General features: G+C 43.9%; 1 protein-coding gene across 1 annotated transcript in view; it reads right to left on the reverse strand.

Moving 5' to 3' along the window:
* Window positions 1-2,305: 2,305 nt before the first annotated feature.
* Window positions 2,306-19,256, reverse strand: part of CFAP61 (cilia and flagella associated protein 61) — a 281,559-nt gene continuing 264,608 nt past the window's right edge. The window contains exons 26-27 of the mRNA XM_059406453.1: window positions 10,962-11,052; window positions 2,306-3,086 (exon numbers count right to left, since the gene is read on the reverse strand). Of these exons, the coding sequence (XP_059262436.1) occupies window positions 2,886-3,086; window positions 10,962-11,052 (292 nt within the window). The 3' untranslated portion in view covers window positions 2,306-2,885. The remainder of the gene's footprint in view (window positions 3,087-10,961; window positions 11,053-19,256) is intronic.

A 19,256-nucleotide genomic window follows, 5' to 3' on the forward strand; every position in this document is an offset into this window, starting at 1 on the left:
CCCCCCCCCCCCCCCCGCCCCCCGCCGGTCTCCAGCTTTCCACTTCCAGTCTAGCCACCCTCAACTTTCTCTTCCCTAGACTTTCCCCTTTTTTCTCTCGGGTTCTACCCTTGCGGCTCCCTCTCCCCCCCCCCCCCACCCCTCCTTCCCCCTCGCCCCCCCCCCCCCCCCCCCCCGTCGGCCCGACCGTCCCTTTCCTCCCCGACTCTTCTCTCCCCTGCTCTTTTCCCTTCCCCCCTCCCTCTTCCCCCACCCTTCTCCCCCTCTGGCTCTCCCCCTCCCCGTAGGCCAACGTGTGTTATTTTATTTGTCTAGAGAGAGCCTATTTGTTCAGTGATGTGTGGCCTCCTGGCCGCCGGCTTTAATGGGGAATGCGGAGGCTTGGTTTCTGTGAGCATTAGCATACAGCTGCCGGCTCGCGGCCCCGGCCCCGGCGCTCGCCGCATCCCAGCCTTATCATCACCTCTTCTCTCAACCAGAAAACAATCAACAGCTCCTCACAAGCGGCACTTTCGAGCCCCTCTCCCTGCTTCTTAGCTAGCGCTCTCTCACCCAGAGCTGGGTTCTCTCTCACTCTAACACACACACACACACACACACACACACACACACACACACACACTCTTCTTCTAAGAGTAAATATTGACTGGCTGGCTTTACGTTTTTTCCTCCATGCAGTGCTCCCTTTCCCCTACCAGCTTCCTTTTGGCCTTCCTGTGATATTTGGGTGTAATACAAGGAGCCATTTTTGGAAACGGGGTGGGTATCCTCTATCACACACCCACATACCAGCGTCAGAGGCCTCAGGAAACATGGTCAGGTGCATGTGATTGCAGGCCTAAGACTTGGGGAAATTGACTTTGGTGTTTTCTTGTCACTGTGCTTTGTTCAAAATGATCGAATTCCAAGATCTGCCTTCATTTGAGCCCAAAATGTCCCCAGCTCAACAGCAAATGCTGAAATACTCAGGGAGTTCAGGCATGCATCTGTCTCGGCAGAATCTTTGCTCACACACTGAAGTCCAAATATTGTTCTCTCGGAAGCGCTTTCTTTGGCAAGGCTTTATCATCAGTGAGGAGTAAATACCTTTATTCTCTTGAAGTCCTAAACATAGCTAGTGTCAGGCCCCAAATCAATGACCCCTGGGTTCTTCTCTATTCTTCTTACCGAAGTTGCCCCTGGGTTTGGTAAAATGCTGAAGTCCACCCAGAGATGCCAAAGTTCCTGCTCAGACTTGGGAAATTACTCACTTTGTGAATGTGGGACAGTTGTGAGAATGACCTCCTCAGACATTTTGTAGACTAAAGCCCATTCTGCACATTTTTCAAATCCCAGCCTACTTTTTCAAAAGCAGCAAAGAAAAACTTACTGTCACATGAATGTGTGATTCAATGTTAAGGTCGGCATTGTAATGTGGGATCGCATTTGTGTGACTAAAAGGTTTTCAAGGGTAATACTTGGTTGCAGAAATCCTAACCCTTGATCCTTTTTGAGGTGGTTGTTAATCTCCACCCACGGGTCCCAGGGCCTGTCTCGGAAACTTACTCTTTTTTCTGATGAGTTTCACCCACGACCTCTCGGGGAAGGGAGTTTGGGGGGGTGAATAGATCCTCAAGCTGACTTATGTGGTGGCCCCTGAAATGTGGTTTCAGGTGTGTTGGTTTGCAGTTTGAAGAACCAAAGGGTAGGTATTGTTCTCTCAGTTACAGAGTTTGTAGTATGTGGCTGAAGCTGGGCCTCCCTCTAAGTGACCCACACATTTGTGTAAAACATACGGGTGTGAACGATTAGCGGACTTTATTGCTTGCTTTTGCCTGCTTCAGAAAACTCAAACCTAGTGTTCTGGAACAATTGTCTTTTTGAGACGTATCAGTTTGATAAGGGGTGTATAATTCTGTAACACCAACTATGATTTTCCCTCCTAATAGCTGAGTGACAAGTGTAATTGTGCCAACTTTGGCTGAATGTTGACATAAATACAAAAAAAATATTTGAAAAACCAGAATTGCACCCATGAAAACGATTTTAAACCCTGTTGATCAAAAAATTCGGTTGTGAATTGTGTCACACTATTAAAAGAGGTCCAAATAAATGAAAACTATTGTTGTTCCTGCATCCATATGTTTTCTAGTGGGCACTAAATTTGCTTTATTTATAAGAAAGAGGGTTTTGGAGCCATGTTACAGGTGACATGTACCAGAGGTCCCAGTGCAAAGCATGTGCTAAGGGTTAAAGGAAATGAACTGCATTGATTGGCCACTAATATTTTTCTCATCTAAAACCTGTTAAAACATGTTAGCCAGTGTGACCTTAAGAGTTTTTATTCCCATAACCTATAACGTCAAAATACAGAAATTGTGATACCACCTGCCTAATTTTCAAAGTTCACATAGACAGTTCTTATGACGTTGGATTACAGGGCTAATTCCTCATCGTCTCTTTCACCGATTTTCCATACTGGGCTCATGGTTTTCTTTTCTTTCTTTCTTTTTTTTTTTTTAATCACCAAGGAGTAGTACTGGATAAACAGGTGAAGAAATGAGAAAACTGGCGGCAGGGCATTTAGGGAAATCTATCAGAATCACACCCAACGTAAAAACAAGTCTTGCACAGTGTATCCCATTTTATTGCTGAAATGGATTATTCTGCACCGGAACTAGCCTGGTGTTCAAAAGCATCTCCCTGCCCCAGAATAGAGACCCACGGCTGTGCGCCACCTACTGGAACGATAGAAAACTACAGCCGTTTGTGGAGGTGGAAAAAGAAGTCCCAAAACCACGGTGGTGCTTGGTTGTCAAGCCAGGCTTCAGAGAGGTTTCCTTTTTACACCGAGCACGTCGCCGAACTCCACGTGGGAACACAACAAAGTGGAGACGTGGCCACCCCTAAATGATGCCTGGCCACGCGTACATGGGCAGATGGTAGTGGTTATAGTGCAGGTAGTCAAGAATGCTCTTCTCCACCAATGACTTGTAGATGGTTTCCTGGTAGACTCTTTTGAGATAATTCCGGGGCTTCTCCTTCAGGTTAATTTCCTCATCTTCTATTTGCCGGGCTAACTGTTCTATGGAGGGAAGGTCTTCCTCCTGGAAAACACAGGAAGAGACCAGATAACAGAAATTACTTGGACAATAATAGGGCAGTTTCAGTAAAATGAAAAAAAGCACTCATCTTCCCAAGGACGGTCTTCGCCACCCCACCCCCAGGTTTCTAAATTTTTATTTTTACTTGTGGGATAATACACATAAGATTTACCGCTTTAACCCTTTTTAAAAAAAATAATATAAAGGTTAATTTATTTAAATAGTAACCCAGGACACACATATAAGAAAGCAGAATTGTGCCATGTAATCCTACTTTCTGTCTGTGAATCTACTACTCTGGATACTTCATGTCAGTGGGATCAAACAGCATTTGTCTTCTTCTGACTGGCCTATTTCACTTGACGTAATGTTCTCAAGGTTTAGCAAGAATAGTAATGTCAAGTTCTTAATACTCAGATAAAAATTATAGATCACCCTTGTTTTAAAAATAAGAAAGGAAGTGATTAAACATTTTTACATGAAAACTTCTAGAAGTTTCGTGTGGCTATAGTTCTCTCAAGAAATAGGATTTAAAAGCCCTAAAATTCAGGGCTTCTGGGTGGCTCAGAGGGTTAAGCCTCTGCCTTCGGCTCAGATCATGATCTCAGGATCCTGGGATGGGGCTCTCTGCTCAGTGGGGCGCCTGCTTCCCCCTCTCTCTCTGCCTGCCTCCGTGCCTACTTGTGATCTCTTTCTCTGTGTGTCCAATAAATAAAGAGAATCTTAAAAAAAAACCCTTAAATTCTTAGTCAAGTCAAATTTCATTGACATCTTTAAAGATAAGGCTCAGCAAGAATAGTTATTTAAAGTTGAGATATGCTGTGCATATCTGTAATATAGTACGTGTTTTCCTGACATTTTATTATAAAAATATTCAAACAGAGGCATGTTGACTGAATTGTACACTTAGCACCACTGCACAGACACCATTGGATTCCACGGCTCACATTGTACCCTATTTGCTTCATCGTACACCTGCCCATTGATAAGAGGTTATGTACGTCACCAAGCTTTGAGCTGAACGTGTTTTGAACACCACAGGAATTCCAAATTACCCCAACAGAAGAGTCGCGGGGACTTTCATGGTATATTTGCTTGAACTTCCAATAATTTTTCTTTTGAACAAGAAAAAAGTACATGACTTGCAAAGTTCTAATGGATACTAATTTAGTAATAGTAAGAATTTTATAGATAGGAAAATAGGTTCAAAAGATATGGAAGCAAAACAGTTAACACTGGATTATTTAAGTGAGACCCTACAAGGTGTTGGAGATTACACATACTTCACCTGGAAGAACAGTCAGTGGGGCTCAGAGGACTTCAAATTTGTATCAGCTCAGCAAAACAGTGACAGAGAAAACGGCACCCGATGCCCAGGACTTAATATTAGGGGGGCTGAAACATTTGAGGGCTGCCAGAATGATCCCAAGCATGATTTATGATCCACATGATTCCTTAGTTTTTCAGAGAATTGTATCAAGCAAATATGACTTTACAAAAATTAGAGAAGATTTGGGTCTCATGGTATATGGTGCTTTTCTGACCATGGGGTAAATACTATAAAATCACAAACTGGAACTTTTATCTAAGGCAAATATTGCTCTAAACCATAAACAGATTTTCTGTGCATTTGTCTTTCACAGTGTGTCCTCTCTGTGTGACCGTCTCCCCTTCATGTGACCATCTCTCCCCTCAGTGTGACCATCTTCCCTCTTCAGTATCATTATTTCTTGTCAACACTTATTTCCTTTTTTTTTTAAACAATAACCATCCTAGTTGGTGTGAAGTGGTAACTCACTGTAGTTCTGATTTGCATTTCCCTAATGATTAATGATATAAATCTTTCCATGTAAATGGTTTTACTTCTGGATTATCCATTATTTTGTTCCATTGCCTATATATCTGTCCTTATGTAAGTACCACGCTGTCCTGGTTACTACTGAATTATAGTAAGTTTTCAAATTGCAAAGTGTAAGTCCTTCAGCTTTTTTTTATTCCCAAGGTTGTTTTGGTTATTTGGAGTCTGTTGTATTTCCTCTGAATTTTTCCATTTATGCAAAAGATGTCATTGGGACATTGATAGGATTGCATTAAACGTGTACATTGCTTTGGGGAGTGTGGCCATTATAACTATATTGAGTCTCCAATTCATGAACACAAATGTCTTTCCATTTATTTAGTTCTGCTTTAATTTCTTTCAGAAATGTTTTTGAGGGGTGCCTGGGTGGCTCAGTGGGTTAAAGCTTCTGCCTTCAGCTCAGGTCAAGATACCAGGGTCGTGGGATCGAGCCCGCATCAGGCTCTCTGCTCAGCGGGGAGCCTTCTTCCTCCTCTCTCTCTGCCTGCCTCTCTGCCTACTTGTGATCTTTGTCTGTCAAATAAAACAAAAAAAACAAACAACACTTAAAAAAAAAAAGAAAAAGAAATGTTTTTGAGGTTTTCAGTGTACAAATCTTACACCTCCTGTTTAAATTTGTCCCCAAGTATTTTATTCTTTTCGATGCTATTGTACATAGAATTGTCTTTTTAATTCCACTCTTGGATTATTCATTGCTAATGTAGACAACTGATGATTGTGGGTTGGTGTTGTATCCTGTAGCTTTGCTGAATTCATTTATTAGCTCTAGTATTTTGTGGATTCTTTCAGATTTTCTACATATGAGATCATGGCATCTCAGAATATGGTTTTACTTCTTCCTTTCCAATGTGGATGTCTTTTGATTCTTTTTCCTGCCTAATTGCTCTGGCTAGAATTTCCAATACAAAGTTAAATGTAAATGGTCAAAGAAGGCCTTCTTGTCTTGTCCCAGACCCCAGAGCTAAAACTTTCAGTCTTTCACTGAGTGTGGTTTTAGCTGTAGGTTTTTCATAAATACCTTTTTATCAGGTTGAAGCAGTCCTCTTTTATTCCTAGGGGTGTGTTTGTGTGTGTGTGTATGTGTATGTGTGTTTTACCATGAAAGAATGTTTGATTTAGTCAAATGTTTTTTTCTGTATCAATGGAGATAACAGCATTTTTTTTTTCCTCTCCTCATTCTATTACTGTGGTGTATTACATTGGTTGATATTTATATAGTGAGCCACTCTTACATTCTTGGGGTAAATCTCATTTGCCCATGGTGTATAATCCTTTTGATATACTGCTGGATTTAGTTGGCTAGTATTCTGTTGAAGATTTTTGGGTCTAAATTCACAAGGGATATTGGTCTGTAGTTCTCTTCCCCTTTGATGTCTTGGCTTTGGTATCAGGATAATGCTGGCCTCAAAGAATGGGCTGGAAAGTATTCCTTTCCATTTTTTTTTTTTTTTGAGATGTTAGACAAGGATTACTGTTAATTCTCTTTTTTTAAAAAAGATTTTATTTATTTATTTGACAGACAGAGAGGCAGGCAGAGAGAGAGGAGGGGAAGCAGGCTCCCTGCTGAGCAGAGAGCCTGATGTGGGGTTTGGTCACAGGACCCTGGGATCATGACCTGAGCCGAAGGCAGAGGCTTTAACCCACTGAGCCACCCAGGAGCCCCTGTTAATTCTTTAAATGTTTGGTAGAATTTGCCAGCAAAGCACTTGATCTTGAACTTCTTTTTTTTCTTTTTTTGTCATGAGGTTTTTGATTGAGTCAATACCTTAACTTACTATAGGTCTGTTGAGATTTTTAAAATTTCTTTTGCATCAGTTTTGTGGTTTGTATGTTCCTATAAATTTGTCCATTTCCTCCAGGTTATTTAGTTGCTTGGCATACAATTGTTCATAGCATTCTCTTATAATCGTTTGTTATTTCTGTAAGATCAGCGGAAATGTTCCCACTTTCCTTTCTTCTTCTTTCTCTTTAAGAGATGGAGAGGGAGAATCTTAAGCAGGCTCCATGCCCAGTGTGGAGCACAACTTGGGACTTGCTCTCACAACCCTGAGATCATGACCTGAGCTGAAATCAAGAATGAGACACTTAACTGACTGAGCCACCCAGGCATCCCTTCCATTTTGATTTCTGATTTTAATAATTGGAGTCTTTATCCTTAGTCTAGCTAAAGGTTTGTTAATTTTGTTGATCTTTTCAAAGAACTATCTTTTGATTTCACCGATTTTCTCTGTTGGTTTTCTACTCCCTATTTTACTTCTCTACTCTAATTTTTATAATTCTCTTCTTTCTGCTAGTAGGGGTTTAGTTTGGTCCCTTAAGGTATAAAATTCAGTTAGTGATTTGAGATACTTCCTTTATATAACTCCAGGTATTTGTAACTACAGTTTTCCCTCTGAAAATGGCTTTAGCTGTATCTCATTAGTTTTGGTACGTTGTGATTTTTTCATTTGTTTCTAAGTATTTCTTTAAAAAAAAAAAAGGATTTATTTATTTATTTGACACAGAGAGAGAGAGAGAGAGAGAGAGATCACAACTAGACAGAGAGGCAGGCAGAGGGGAGGGGGAAGCAGGCTCCCTGCTGAGCAGAGAGCCCAATGCAGGGCTCGATCCCAGGACCCTGAGATCATGACCTGAGCCAAAGGTAAAGGCTTAACCCACTGAGCTACCCAGGCACCCTGTTTCTAAGTATTTCTAATATCTCATTGATTTCTTCTTTAAAATCAAAGAAGTTGCTTAAGAGTCTGTGTTTAATTTCCACAATTTTGTGGAATTATTTCCTTCTGTTTTTGATTTCCAGTTTTATTCCATTGAAGTTGGAGAATATACTTTGTATGATTTAAGTCTTTGAAAATTTATTGACACTTGTTTTGTGGCCCAACATATGGCCTGTCTTGGGCAACGCTCCATGTATGCTTAAGAACAATGTGCATTCTGCTGCTGTTGAGTAAAGTGTTTTGTGTGTGTCTATTAGGTCTATTTGTTTTATAGTGTTGTCTAAGTGCCCTATTTTCTTATTGATCTTCTATCAATAAGAATATCAATATCAATATCAATATCAATAAGAAAAATGGTTGTTCTATCCATTATTGAAAGTGAGATATGGAATTCCCTAGCCCTTAATTTAGAACTACTTCTTCCTTGATTCCTATCAACAGTTCTCTCTCTCTCTCTCTCTCTCTATATATATATATATATATATGGATTTTGTTGTTAGGTGCATATATTTTTATAATATTTTTCTATAATTGTTATCTTTTTGAGAAATGATCTTGACTATACAAAATTTCACATTGGTCAGTGATTCTTTGGCTTAAGCTACTGCTAAAAGCAGTCCCAGTGGGTTTATAATATGTTCCTCTTTACTTCCATGAAAGGACTTGTGAAGTCTTACAATGAGCTTGTTTTTAAAATAAAACAGTCAAAGATAATAGTCTTTTACTCCCTTTTCTTCATGTAGAGGGAGAGCTATAGGATATCATAGTTGATGGGACTGGACTCCTGTAATTTCCTAAAGCCAAGCTAGAAGTGAAATGAAGTGGGTCACGTTCATCTCAATATTTGAGGATAAGAATTACCATCATTCTTTAGTGAAGGCTAGCTCTTTCTTTTCCTATTGCCAGATTCCTTTTTTTTTTTTTTTTAAGATTTATTTATTTATTTGACAGACAGAGATCACAAGTAGGCAGAGAGGCAGACAGTGAGAGAGGAAGGGAGGCAGGCTCCCAGCAGAGCAGAGAGCCTGATGCGGGGCTTGGTACCAGGACCCTGGGACCATGACCGAAGCCAAAGGCAGAAGCCCAACCCACTGAGGCACCCAGGTGCCCCCTATCGCAAGATTCTTAAATGAACTCCTGCATGTCTGCTTATCTGCTTATCTGAGCCCTCTTTCCACTGCCAGCCGGTCTCCACTGCCATTATTTGTGGGGGCCAGCAATTCCTGGGAGCTGTTCTTCTGTGACATTTACTTGCATGTGATCCCTCCTTCACTCCTCCCACAGCTCTCTGAGGTGGGAACAGGTCATCTCTGCTCCGCAGAGACGGGTCTGAGCTAGAGGCAGACACCATTGTGGGCACCACCTTTCCCTGTAGCTTTGCCTACTTGACAAATGGAAATGCAGAAAGCAGTGCAAGGTATCAGTGGAAGCTCTTCTTCCAGAAGTTTCATTTCCCAGAAATCTAGAAAAGCCACAAGAATGGTGGGGGAGCCCTCAGTGTGTCTTCCACAAATGTTCATGGTCCCTTCTGGTCTACTGAAAGGGCCTGTTGTCCGTGCTGACTTCACACATAACAAACTGACCCAGAGCAGATGTCTGTCTCTGGATAAAAGGTTAAGGGGTCTCAGTCAGGACCGTGAAAAGCGACTATTGTTGGGTTTTGTGGTTTACTTGAAAAAATGAGAGGACAGCTTCCCTTTTAAGCTTGACTTCTAAAACTCCTTGGCTCTGTGCGAAATATTAACAGAGGAGCTCGATTCTGGGGGTGTAGAAGGACTTAGGCACAGAGTTTTGATGGAATAACTAGAAAACTAATGAGTCTTTGCTGTGGTGCAGTAATGAACCACAGAATGCATTTTGAGAGCAAGAGAGGGGCCTAGGATTTGAATGAAATTCAGTAAACACCAGGCTCACAACTCGAGCTCATGTTTCAACCTCAGCTGACTCCCTCAGTTTTAGCATGAAGTGGGGGACCTGTTAAACCTGTAGCATTTATTCAGATTTGAGTGACTTCAGCAGGGGATGACCTTTGCATGGTCACAGTCCCCTCGGCCTCCCTCATGTACCTTTACCTGCCTGGTTCCTATCTGTGTGGGTCCTAAAGACAACTGAGTTTGATTTATACTTTAAACCTATTTCCCCCAATTTGAATCTGCTTTGGATTAGTACAGTTATTTCAATTTCCCATCTTGGACCCCCGGCATAAAACTGAAAAGGGGGCAGGCGATGAAGAGGAGATACCAAGCCCAGCAGTTTAGTCCATATGGCTCACTGCCTGTATACCTGGCTTCAGGCCAAGGGATCCTTGAGTCTGAAACTTGCTGGCCACAGCCTAGCTCTGTAACCCATAGCAGGTCATTTAAAATCTTTCAGCTTTAGCCCCCTCATTGATAAAGTCAAAACTGTAACAGTAGAGTGTCCTGAATGGCTCTCATTATGGTTAAGGGAGGTGGTTCATACCGCTGGGGCTCGGCACATGATCTGTGCTGCCCAAGATGGTGGCCTTCACCATGGGAACCTTCGAGGGGCACAGGTGCTCTCAAGTGGAATTGATAACAGAGTCGCAGGACTTGACCATGAAGACAATAAAACACAGTGAGGTTAAGCTGTGCCCCCGCCCTTGTCCAAGTGGAGCAAGGGAGAATCTAGGATGGATATCTGACCACTTTTTGAGCATAGATGCTAACATTCCACAGCTCCCGTAAGGACTCTCGTGTTGAATGAAAGAACTGAATTTGAAGTTTCCCAAGTATTTCATGATTGACATTGCAGAGTCAAATTTCTTGCTGAGCATGGAGACTTTGGGAAATGTAGCCTAACTTCCAGTCAATTATCACTTTGAGAAAGAGGTTTTGGATATTAAAGGGGTGTGTTTGGACATCTTATGTCTTCCCTTTACATTTGTATAACAACGCACGCACACGTGCGCACACACGTGCACACATGTTTAGTGAATGGCTAGCAAGTGTGGGCAGAAACTAAAGGAATTCAATGTTCGTTCTTGAGAACAAGTAGATAAAACTCAGACCCAGTTTCCAGCGGACACTGTTAGCTGATAATGGAAATACAGTTATGTGTAAAAAGGAGAAAGAAATCTGCCTCTCCCCAAAAGATTTAAATAACACACTTTTCCAGAAGTACCACGATGTTCGTGCTCGCATGCTCCCTAGCTTGTTTATAGGAAGTATTGTTGGCCTTAAAAGTAAAACCGAAAAGGAGACTGTAGACAAAAGTCTAAATGATCAACGACTATAAACTGCTTGTAATTTTCAAGGAATAACTCACATATCTATTAATCACTCTTACCTCCTTGGAGGTCAAGATCTGGCGTAACTCTTTCCTTAGATCAATAAAACGATCGTGAAAGAGGGCCATGCACCATGGCTCCATGAAGTAGCTAGGGAGGAAAGAAAAGATTCAGTTAGCTGGAAACCCTCTCATTACCACTAATAAAGTATTTACCTGCTTTTTTGCCTTTATAAATTACAGTTCTGGCCCCTTTGCAATCGTTTGCTCATAAAATGCCTCGTGGAACAGCCTAGCCAATCAATTTTTTAAATGGATGTTCCTGATGTAAGGCCAGGTTCCATAATTACATTTAAAGTGGTTTAATTCAGAGCTGGGGCAAGACCCAGCGAAGAATCCTGATTTTATCAGAATTTAAAAGCCTGAAGACTTGTAAAGAACGGTGTCTCCATTATCTGCCCTCATTTGAGAAAAACAGATTGCAGGATTAGCTGAACTGCTGCATAAACAAATTACATTTGGGTAGACAATGACACAAACGTTGTGCATCATTAAGATCTCAGGATTAATAATGACCAGAAAAACAGGCCACCTCGGTGTTCAACATGGTCTCCGTACAATTGCACTGATGCTTAATTGAATCTCTTTTTAGGAGAGCAGCTCTTTTGGTGTTTATATTGGCTAACTCTTCACTGAAAACTGTTTGAATAAATGCTTTCTTACCCGGAGAACAATAAGGTCCTCCTCTATTTCCAGGCGATCGCTGAAAATCTGATGCATTCTTGGAGGACCAAGCACATTTATTGGTATTTTAACTCTTACTTTATCTTAACGCCAGGTGTCTGGGAACCAGAAACCTCACTTCTTCAGTGCTGGGGACACACCAGTCATGTGGGTTTCCTTCTTTTCTGGATGTGTTTGTCATGCCCATTACGGCTAATGGATGTCATGTGTGCATACAGGGGAAGAAAAAACGGGCCCACGTGCAAACGAGCACCTTCTGTTTCCCCAGACTTAAAGTTAATTCTTAGAGAAGAGGTGATGAGTCCCAGGGACCGCTGAGGCCACAAAGGACAAGCATCATGACAAGTCTGTGCTACGCTAAGCATGGCACTAAGCTAGATCAGTTATTACCTATCACCTATTTCCTTGGCCAGAATGTGACCAAATTTCATGCTTAATTACCTCCTTTGTTGTTATTCGTTCAACTTTCAACTATTAATTCCACTAATATTTATTGAACATTCACCAGTGCCCAGCACTGTTCTGGGTGCAGAGGAAACAGTAGGAACCAAAAGAGACATGCATCCTGCCACTGGGAAGCTTCCATTCAAGTGATGAATAGTGAGTGAATATATAGCGTGTTAGATAATGAGAACTGCTTAGGAAAAAAACACAAGTCAGACAAAGATGTTGGGGGGGGACAAAGGAAGGCTCAGGGAGTAAAGACCCGAGGGGAGGGAGAGAGGGAGTCACGCAGAGATCTGGGGAAAGAGCTTTCCAGAGAGAGGGAACAGCAGGTGCAAAGTTCTGGAGGCAGGAGTGCATGTGCAGAGCACTCAGGAAGGCAGAGTGGAGAGAAGAGGGGGAGTGGTAAGGGGTGAGCTCAGGACGGGATGGGCGGGAAGGATGCTCCCAGGGGAAGGAGTCCAGTCCGGACTATGCTGTGTAGTAGTCTCCCCATATCTGTGATTTCACTTTCCGTGGTTTCAGTCACCACGAGATGAGCTGTGGTCTGGAAGCAGGGGATCCCGTCCTGACGTGTTGTCAGAAGGCCAGCAGTAGCCTCACACTATGTCTTAACGCCTGCTCCCTTCACGTCCCTTCACCTGGTCATGCGGGCATCTCCCGTCATCACAAGGACGACGATTACAGCATGATAACATTTCGATAGAGACCACATGCACATACCTTTTATTAAGTAGATGGCTGTAAGTGTTCTGTTATTATTTGTCATTGCTGTTAATCTCTTACTATGCCTAGTTTATAAATTAAACTCTATCGTAGTTATGTGTGTGTAGAAAAAGCCAGTGTATGCAGGGCTCAGTACCACCCCTGGCTTTAGGCATCCACTGGGGGTCTTGGAAGATATTCCCTCCGGTAAGTGGGGACCACTGTCATCACTCTGTGGCCATCTAGCTCAGCACTTGCAAGCGACAGGTATCTCCCAGAGCTCCACGAATGAATGAATGCACGTCACCCGAGTACATTATATACTGCCAGGCCCTGATCGGTCTTCCGTTAGGACAGAGGCAAGTTCTGCCAAATTAAGAGGTGACAACTCAGTAAAGTGCCCCAAGACGGGCAATATTATGAAAAAGAGAGCCTTGCTGGGAAGAGAGGGAAAGACATAGGTGAAACCAGGATTTCGGGATGGTCTTGCTAAGCCCCACAGCACACAAGGCTGAGGGTGTCGGAAGGGCACTTTGTGGAAATTTGCTGGAGGAAATCTGCTTGCCTCTGGAATTGCTCGAGGCCACCTAATTTGTAGTGAGTGGAGCTGAATTGATGGGAGTTCTGGCCGGGGTTCTGGGCCCCTACAAACCCTGGCCAACGTCCAACCTCCATCTAATTCCTGGAGCAATGGCATTGGTGCCCAGCTAGCCACCTCAGAGAGGATGAGCCCAGAGGGGTGATGTTTTGACACGTCTTGGAAGAGTAGCTTTCTGGATCAAAATATCGATTGTAGCCTATGTCCAGACACTAATGCACAGCCTTGCCTGGATGGTCCCTACTTCAGGGAATTTTGGATGTTCCTAAGTGAGGAACCAATGGGTTCCTTTGTATATTTTTAAAATCTTTTATTTATTTATTTATTTATTCATCCATTGACCAGAGCGGGGGCGGAGGGCAGAGGGAGAGAGAGAGAGGCAGGAGAGAGAATCTCAAGCTGACTCCCCACTGAGCGTGAATCCTGACTTCAGACTCGATCCCAGAGCCCTGAGATCATGACCTGAGCTGAAATCGAGAGTTGGAAGCTTAAGTGAGGGCCCCACCAATGAACCCTTTTAAATTTTTCCAGTGTGTTTCCACCCTTTTGATCTCAGGGTCTACAGCCACATCCTTCTAGGTGCCACATCCTTAGTCTCTCTGCCTTTCTCAGCCTGGCACGGCCCTGTGCCCATAACCCAGGTCCCACACAACATCTTTGCTCCATGCCCCGCCCCCCGTCTGCTTTATAGAGAGAACTCTGAGGAAACTCCACTTCCAGAAGGTCCCAGCCCACCCACCGTCTAATGCCCACATTCCATTAGCCTCTGTCCACAGAGCCGAACACTACTGGCTGGAGAAACCCATGATCCTTCATCTTCCGAAAATGCAGTTGCTAAGCTGCTCTGTACAGTCCCTGACGCGAGGGAGGGTGGCGTAGGGGGAGGACGGAGGGGAGGCACGTAGAGGAAGTTGGGTATTTTTGCAAAGTTTTTCTTTGCTGCCTTTGAAACTCTCCATGACTCTCATACCAGTGTCCAGCAGAAAGGGCACCTGGGCATTTGATGACTTCTGGTCTTATCACAGTACCTCGAACAGCTGCAGACCAGTGGTCTGGGAGACCTGAAATCTTATTTCTCTCACACTTCCTACCATTGTCTCCCATCAGAAAACAATTTGGGATCCTGCTCCAGAAGGTGACAATCCCTGTAGCGAACTATTTGTTACCTATATTCCTGGAATTCATCTGTGACAGCCATTTTTACTTATAAAAGGGAAAGGTTTAAGAAGTCTCTATGGCTTTTCTTTCTCTCTCAAGAAAGAACTCCTGGGTTCCATTAACGCTAAGTGTAGTAATGAAAAGAGACACCCTAGAAGCCAAACCAGTCGGCTGACTTCCGAAGGCTCCTTCTCAGTTTGAGTGCAGCTTCATGCGATGGACATGGGGTCATGAAATGCTAAGGCTCCTGCCGCATGGGGGCAGGGGGAGAGAGCTGGTGCACCAGCAAGAGGAGGAGTGTGTGGGCCCCTACCCTGTGTGGAGACCAGCTTCTGCACACCTGTCTGTGCCATCAGATTCTCACAGCCTGCCACCCGGATCAAGCTAAAGATGCATGAAGTGACATCCTTAGCCTGGGGTTAAAACAACGATTTTAGACTCGGGTGGACCCCTGAACAGAAGTCCCACTGGAAGGTCATCCATTCCTTTTTTTTTTTTTTTTTTTAAAGATTTTTATTTATTTATTTGAGAGAGAGAGAGCACAAGCGGGGGAGAAAGGGGCAGAGGGAGAAGCAGACTCTCCGCCGAGCAGGGTGCCAGATGTGGGACTCGATCACAGAACCCTGAGATCATGGAAGGTGATTTCAACTCTGATCAGATGGAATGCAGAAATGAATGGGATTTAAGAAGAAAATGACTAGCAGATAATCTGCAGTTTCCAATAGTCCCTTTGATTAAGAGAGGAAAAAGTGTACTCAAAAATCTACCCGGAGAAGAATCTCATTTGCAAGGTTCCTCCCCAGTGCTTACAGAAACTGCTTCTTCTGGTAGTGATTTTTAAGGGCTCACCAGATGACCTCAGAGCAGCCACTATGATGAAGACCCCTGTCCCTTTGTTCCCGTTATGGGCTGTGGTGCTTGGTCATTTTACATTCTTAGCCCCAAGTAGCTCTGTCTCTCTCTATAAGCCACTTCCATACTCCCCCAGACCTTGTTTGCTTCTGGCAAATTAACATGTTTTAATGAATACGTTTTATTTTTAGAGCAGATTTAGGTGTACAGAAAAAGTGAGAGCAGAAATGCAGAGTTCCCATACATTGGCCCCGCCCTCGGTTTCTCCTCTTAACCCCTTGCATGATGGGTAAGGCACATTTGTTCCAGTTCCTTCCAGTTGATGAACCAGTATTGATACATTGTTCTTTTTTTTTTTTTTTAAAGATTTTATTTATGTGACAGTGACAGAGAGAGAGACAGCGAGAGAGGGGACATAAGCAGGGTGGGTGGGAAACGGAGAAGCAGGCTTCCCACCGAGCAGGGATCCTGATGCAGGGCTCAGTCCCAGGGCCCTGGGAGCATGACCTGAGCGGAAGGCAGAGGCTGAATGACTGAGCCACCCAGTCATTTCATTACTGATACATTATTCTTAACTAAAGTCTATAGTTTACACTGAGGTTCATTTGTCTGTCCCAGTGCACATTCTGTGGGTTTGACAAATGGGTCTGTCATATAGCCACCACGGCAGTGTCATACCGAAGAGATTCATGGCCCTAAAAGTTCCTATGTTCTGCCTATTCATCCCTCCCGCCCTCTGAACCATGGGCAAATTAACATTTTAGGAAATTGACTTGAAGAGAAAATGGGGCTGTGTAAAATTTTATAAAATTTTTTAAATAACCTTATATTCCAGCATTTCTCTCCAAACAGAGTAATATTCTCCCATCACAGAACACAATGCCTCTCCAACTCCCCAGCCGCCCCTCAGAGGCAGGGCTGTGGGGCCTGAGTTTTCTAAAGTGCTGCATGTGGGCATCAGCTTAAGATGAAAGCAATTTGGATTTCTCTTTTCTATAATGCACAGGGGGCTCTACTTTTTAGGGGAGATTTTTAAAGGCAGGCATTATAATCTACTTGCTAAAAATCCACGTGCCCTGTGACCAAACCAAACCAAACCAAACCAAACACACGTGTTAAGCTGGAGTGAGGTTTGTTCCCTAAGAATTTCCGAAGCTGATTTGTTGTGGTTGAAGGATGCTGAGAATGTTAATTTGCACACCCTACCCAGGCAAGAGCATCTCAGGTGGGTGAAAGCATCCCAACAGCAGGCTATCTGAGTCCTGATTCCCTCCAGCAGGGGCTAATATTTTTATTCAAAGAAGGCCAGTACAATCCCATTATGGGAAAGAATGAAACAGGTGTGCATTCCTTTTCCCTTTCCATTCTGCATAGGAAGGACAACGCCAGCCGCCAGCCGTAATGGCAGGGGCACCCAACTGAGCATCTCCTATGCTGACCCCTTCATCGGCATGGGGACTGGAAAGCCATGGTCAACTCCCTCTCCGCCCTGGCCTGTAGGTGACAGAGCTCCTGCGTGTCCCTCATCTGCAGGCTGGGGGTAGAGAGGGGAAGCTCAGGGCGAGTAGCGGTGGGGAGCTGACAGCTTGAGGGCGCACACTCAGAGTCTCCAGCTCAGGTTTCTCCCCAATCCAGACTGCGCCTCAGTTGCCCAGTGCTCCCTTTGCCGCCTCCTTTCTGTGGAGGGCCTGAGATTCTCACTTCCTCCGCCCCACTCCGGACACCTTCCACTCTGGTCTTCCTGCCTGGTGGGCTCTGTGCCATCTCTGCAGCCCAGAGCAGCCTTCTCCACATTTGCATCTTCCCTGGTACTGTCCAAAGCTTGAGGCCAACACAAACATCCTTTTTGAAGCTAATTCTTGCCCCAAGGGCTTCCACTCGCTTTCTCTGCGCTGGTTTCACTGCCTGGGGTAGTTCTGACCTTGCAGGGAAGTTGGCACTTGTCCTTTTCTCTTACTCACTGTGGGGTCTGGGTTCCCACAGCATCCGGCTGGTCCCAAGGAGACGGAGGGAGCCGTGGGGCCCAAGTTTCCGAAGACACCTGTGGGTGAGGGCAGGGGTCCGCCTCAGGCTCCCTCCTCTCCATGGAGAGCCTCTGCACCACCTGCTAGGACCCTGTTTAGATAATAGAGGGTTTATGGGTGGCACAGACCCCTTTGGGCTTCCTTTAAGCCATCCTACACAAACAGCGGGCTTCCTTATTAAAATTAGAAAAGCTTGGAATTGAACTAAACTCCTTTTGCAATTGATAAGAACATTGAGTCAAACTGAGCTGATCTCCTTTTGATAGAAGGATGAAAAGATGTAGGTCTAGTTTTCTCCTCACAAACTGAAGGAATTCTGTACTTTGGTTTCCTGCCTTCTCCACAGGAAGGAGAGGAGCATCTGGAATCCTTGCCAAGGCTGTGGTCAGGTTGGCACCGACCGCCCCGAGGGCTATGGATACTCAGCATTAGTGATCAGCTTTCAGGAAACTTCTATTTCCATGAATACTGATTTATTTATTTATTTATTTATTTGGAGAGTGAGAGAAAGCCAGAGTGAGTAGGGGGGAAGGGGAGGAGGGAGAGAGAGAGAATCTCAAGCAGGCTCCATGCCTCAGCACAGAGCCTGACATGGGGCTTGATTCCATGAGCCTGAGCTCATGACCTCAGCCAAAATCAAAAGTCAGCTTCCTAACCGACTGAGTCACTTAGGAGCTCCTGATAATAATTCTGAAATTATTCAAAATTATTGAACTTTTAAAAATAAGAAAATATTGGGTCCCTGGGTGGCTCATTGGGTTAAAGCCTCTGCCCTCGGCTCAGGTCATGATCCTGGGATCTAGCCCTGCATCGGGCTCTCTGCTCCTCGGAGAGCCTGCTTCTTCCTCTCTCTCTGCCCGCTTGTGATCTCTGTCTGTCAAATTAAAAAAAGAAAAAAGAAAAAGAAAAAAGAGAGAAAATATTAACTGCTTTCCCAGTTTATGTTCAAAAAAGAAAGACTAACCAGAGCTACTAGGTAACCTTCCTAGCTGGCTGCCTAGAAATCTTGAGGAGGGAATGTTAGGTAGGAACACGGCAGCGACGTGATTTCTCAGTGGCTGTGTGGGTTTGGGTGTTAATATCACACAAATCATTTCTACGCACACATCTGGCCATGAGAAAAAGTTTACACAAATTATCCAGGACCCAAACAGAAGACACTACAGTCTCTAGTCAATTTGCCAATGACTGGCCTGGCTTCTTTGGGGGGACTTAAATTTTCCATCACTTTTGCAAATGATACACTTTTCTCAGAAGCCCCAGGAAATGTCAACTTGTGGAACTCTATTAACCATTCCTGATCGATATGGCCCAATCATTAAGCAGTTGATCAGACTTCCTCAGAGCTCATCCTCAACTGGTCAATCAGCCAATTTTATTGACAAAATCATATAAGCTGGGTGGGGAGCTGGTAACTAGCCGAGCCCGTGGCTACACTGAATGCTGAGAAAAGGAAGTCCAGAGGACAGGCTGGAGGAAGCTGCATTTGCTGACCTTAGGAAAAAGACTGACATGTATAAGGGAAAAGACTACAGTGGGTAAAGGATGGTGTTCTTTCAAGTCCTGGATCTTAACTGCAAGGCAAGGCCTCCCTGGCAGGCGGGGAGAAAAGGAGAAGAGGTAGGCTGCATTCCCTACCCGCAGAGGTTCAAATGGCTCAATCACGCAATAGTTAGGAAAAAGGAGGCAGGTGGACAGAGAAGAAATCCATTACCTTTCTCCAAGATCGATCAATCTTTTTCTTTCTCTTTCTTTCTTCCTTCCTTCCTTCCTTCCTTCCTTTCTTTCTTTCTTTCTTTCTTTCTTTCTTTCTTTCTTTCTTTCTTTCTT

Source organism: Mustela nigripes, chromosome 7, assembly GCF_022355385.1.
Source record: "Mustela nigripes isolate SB6536 chromosome 7, MUSNIG.SB6536, whole genome shotgun sequence".
Classification (NCBI taxonomy): domain Eukaryota; kingdom Metazoa; phylum Chordata; class Mammalia; order Carnivora; family Mustelidae; genus Mustela; species Mustela nigripes.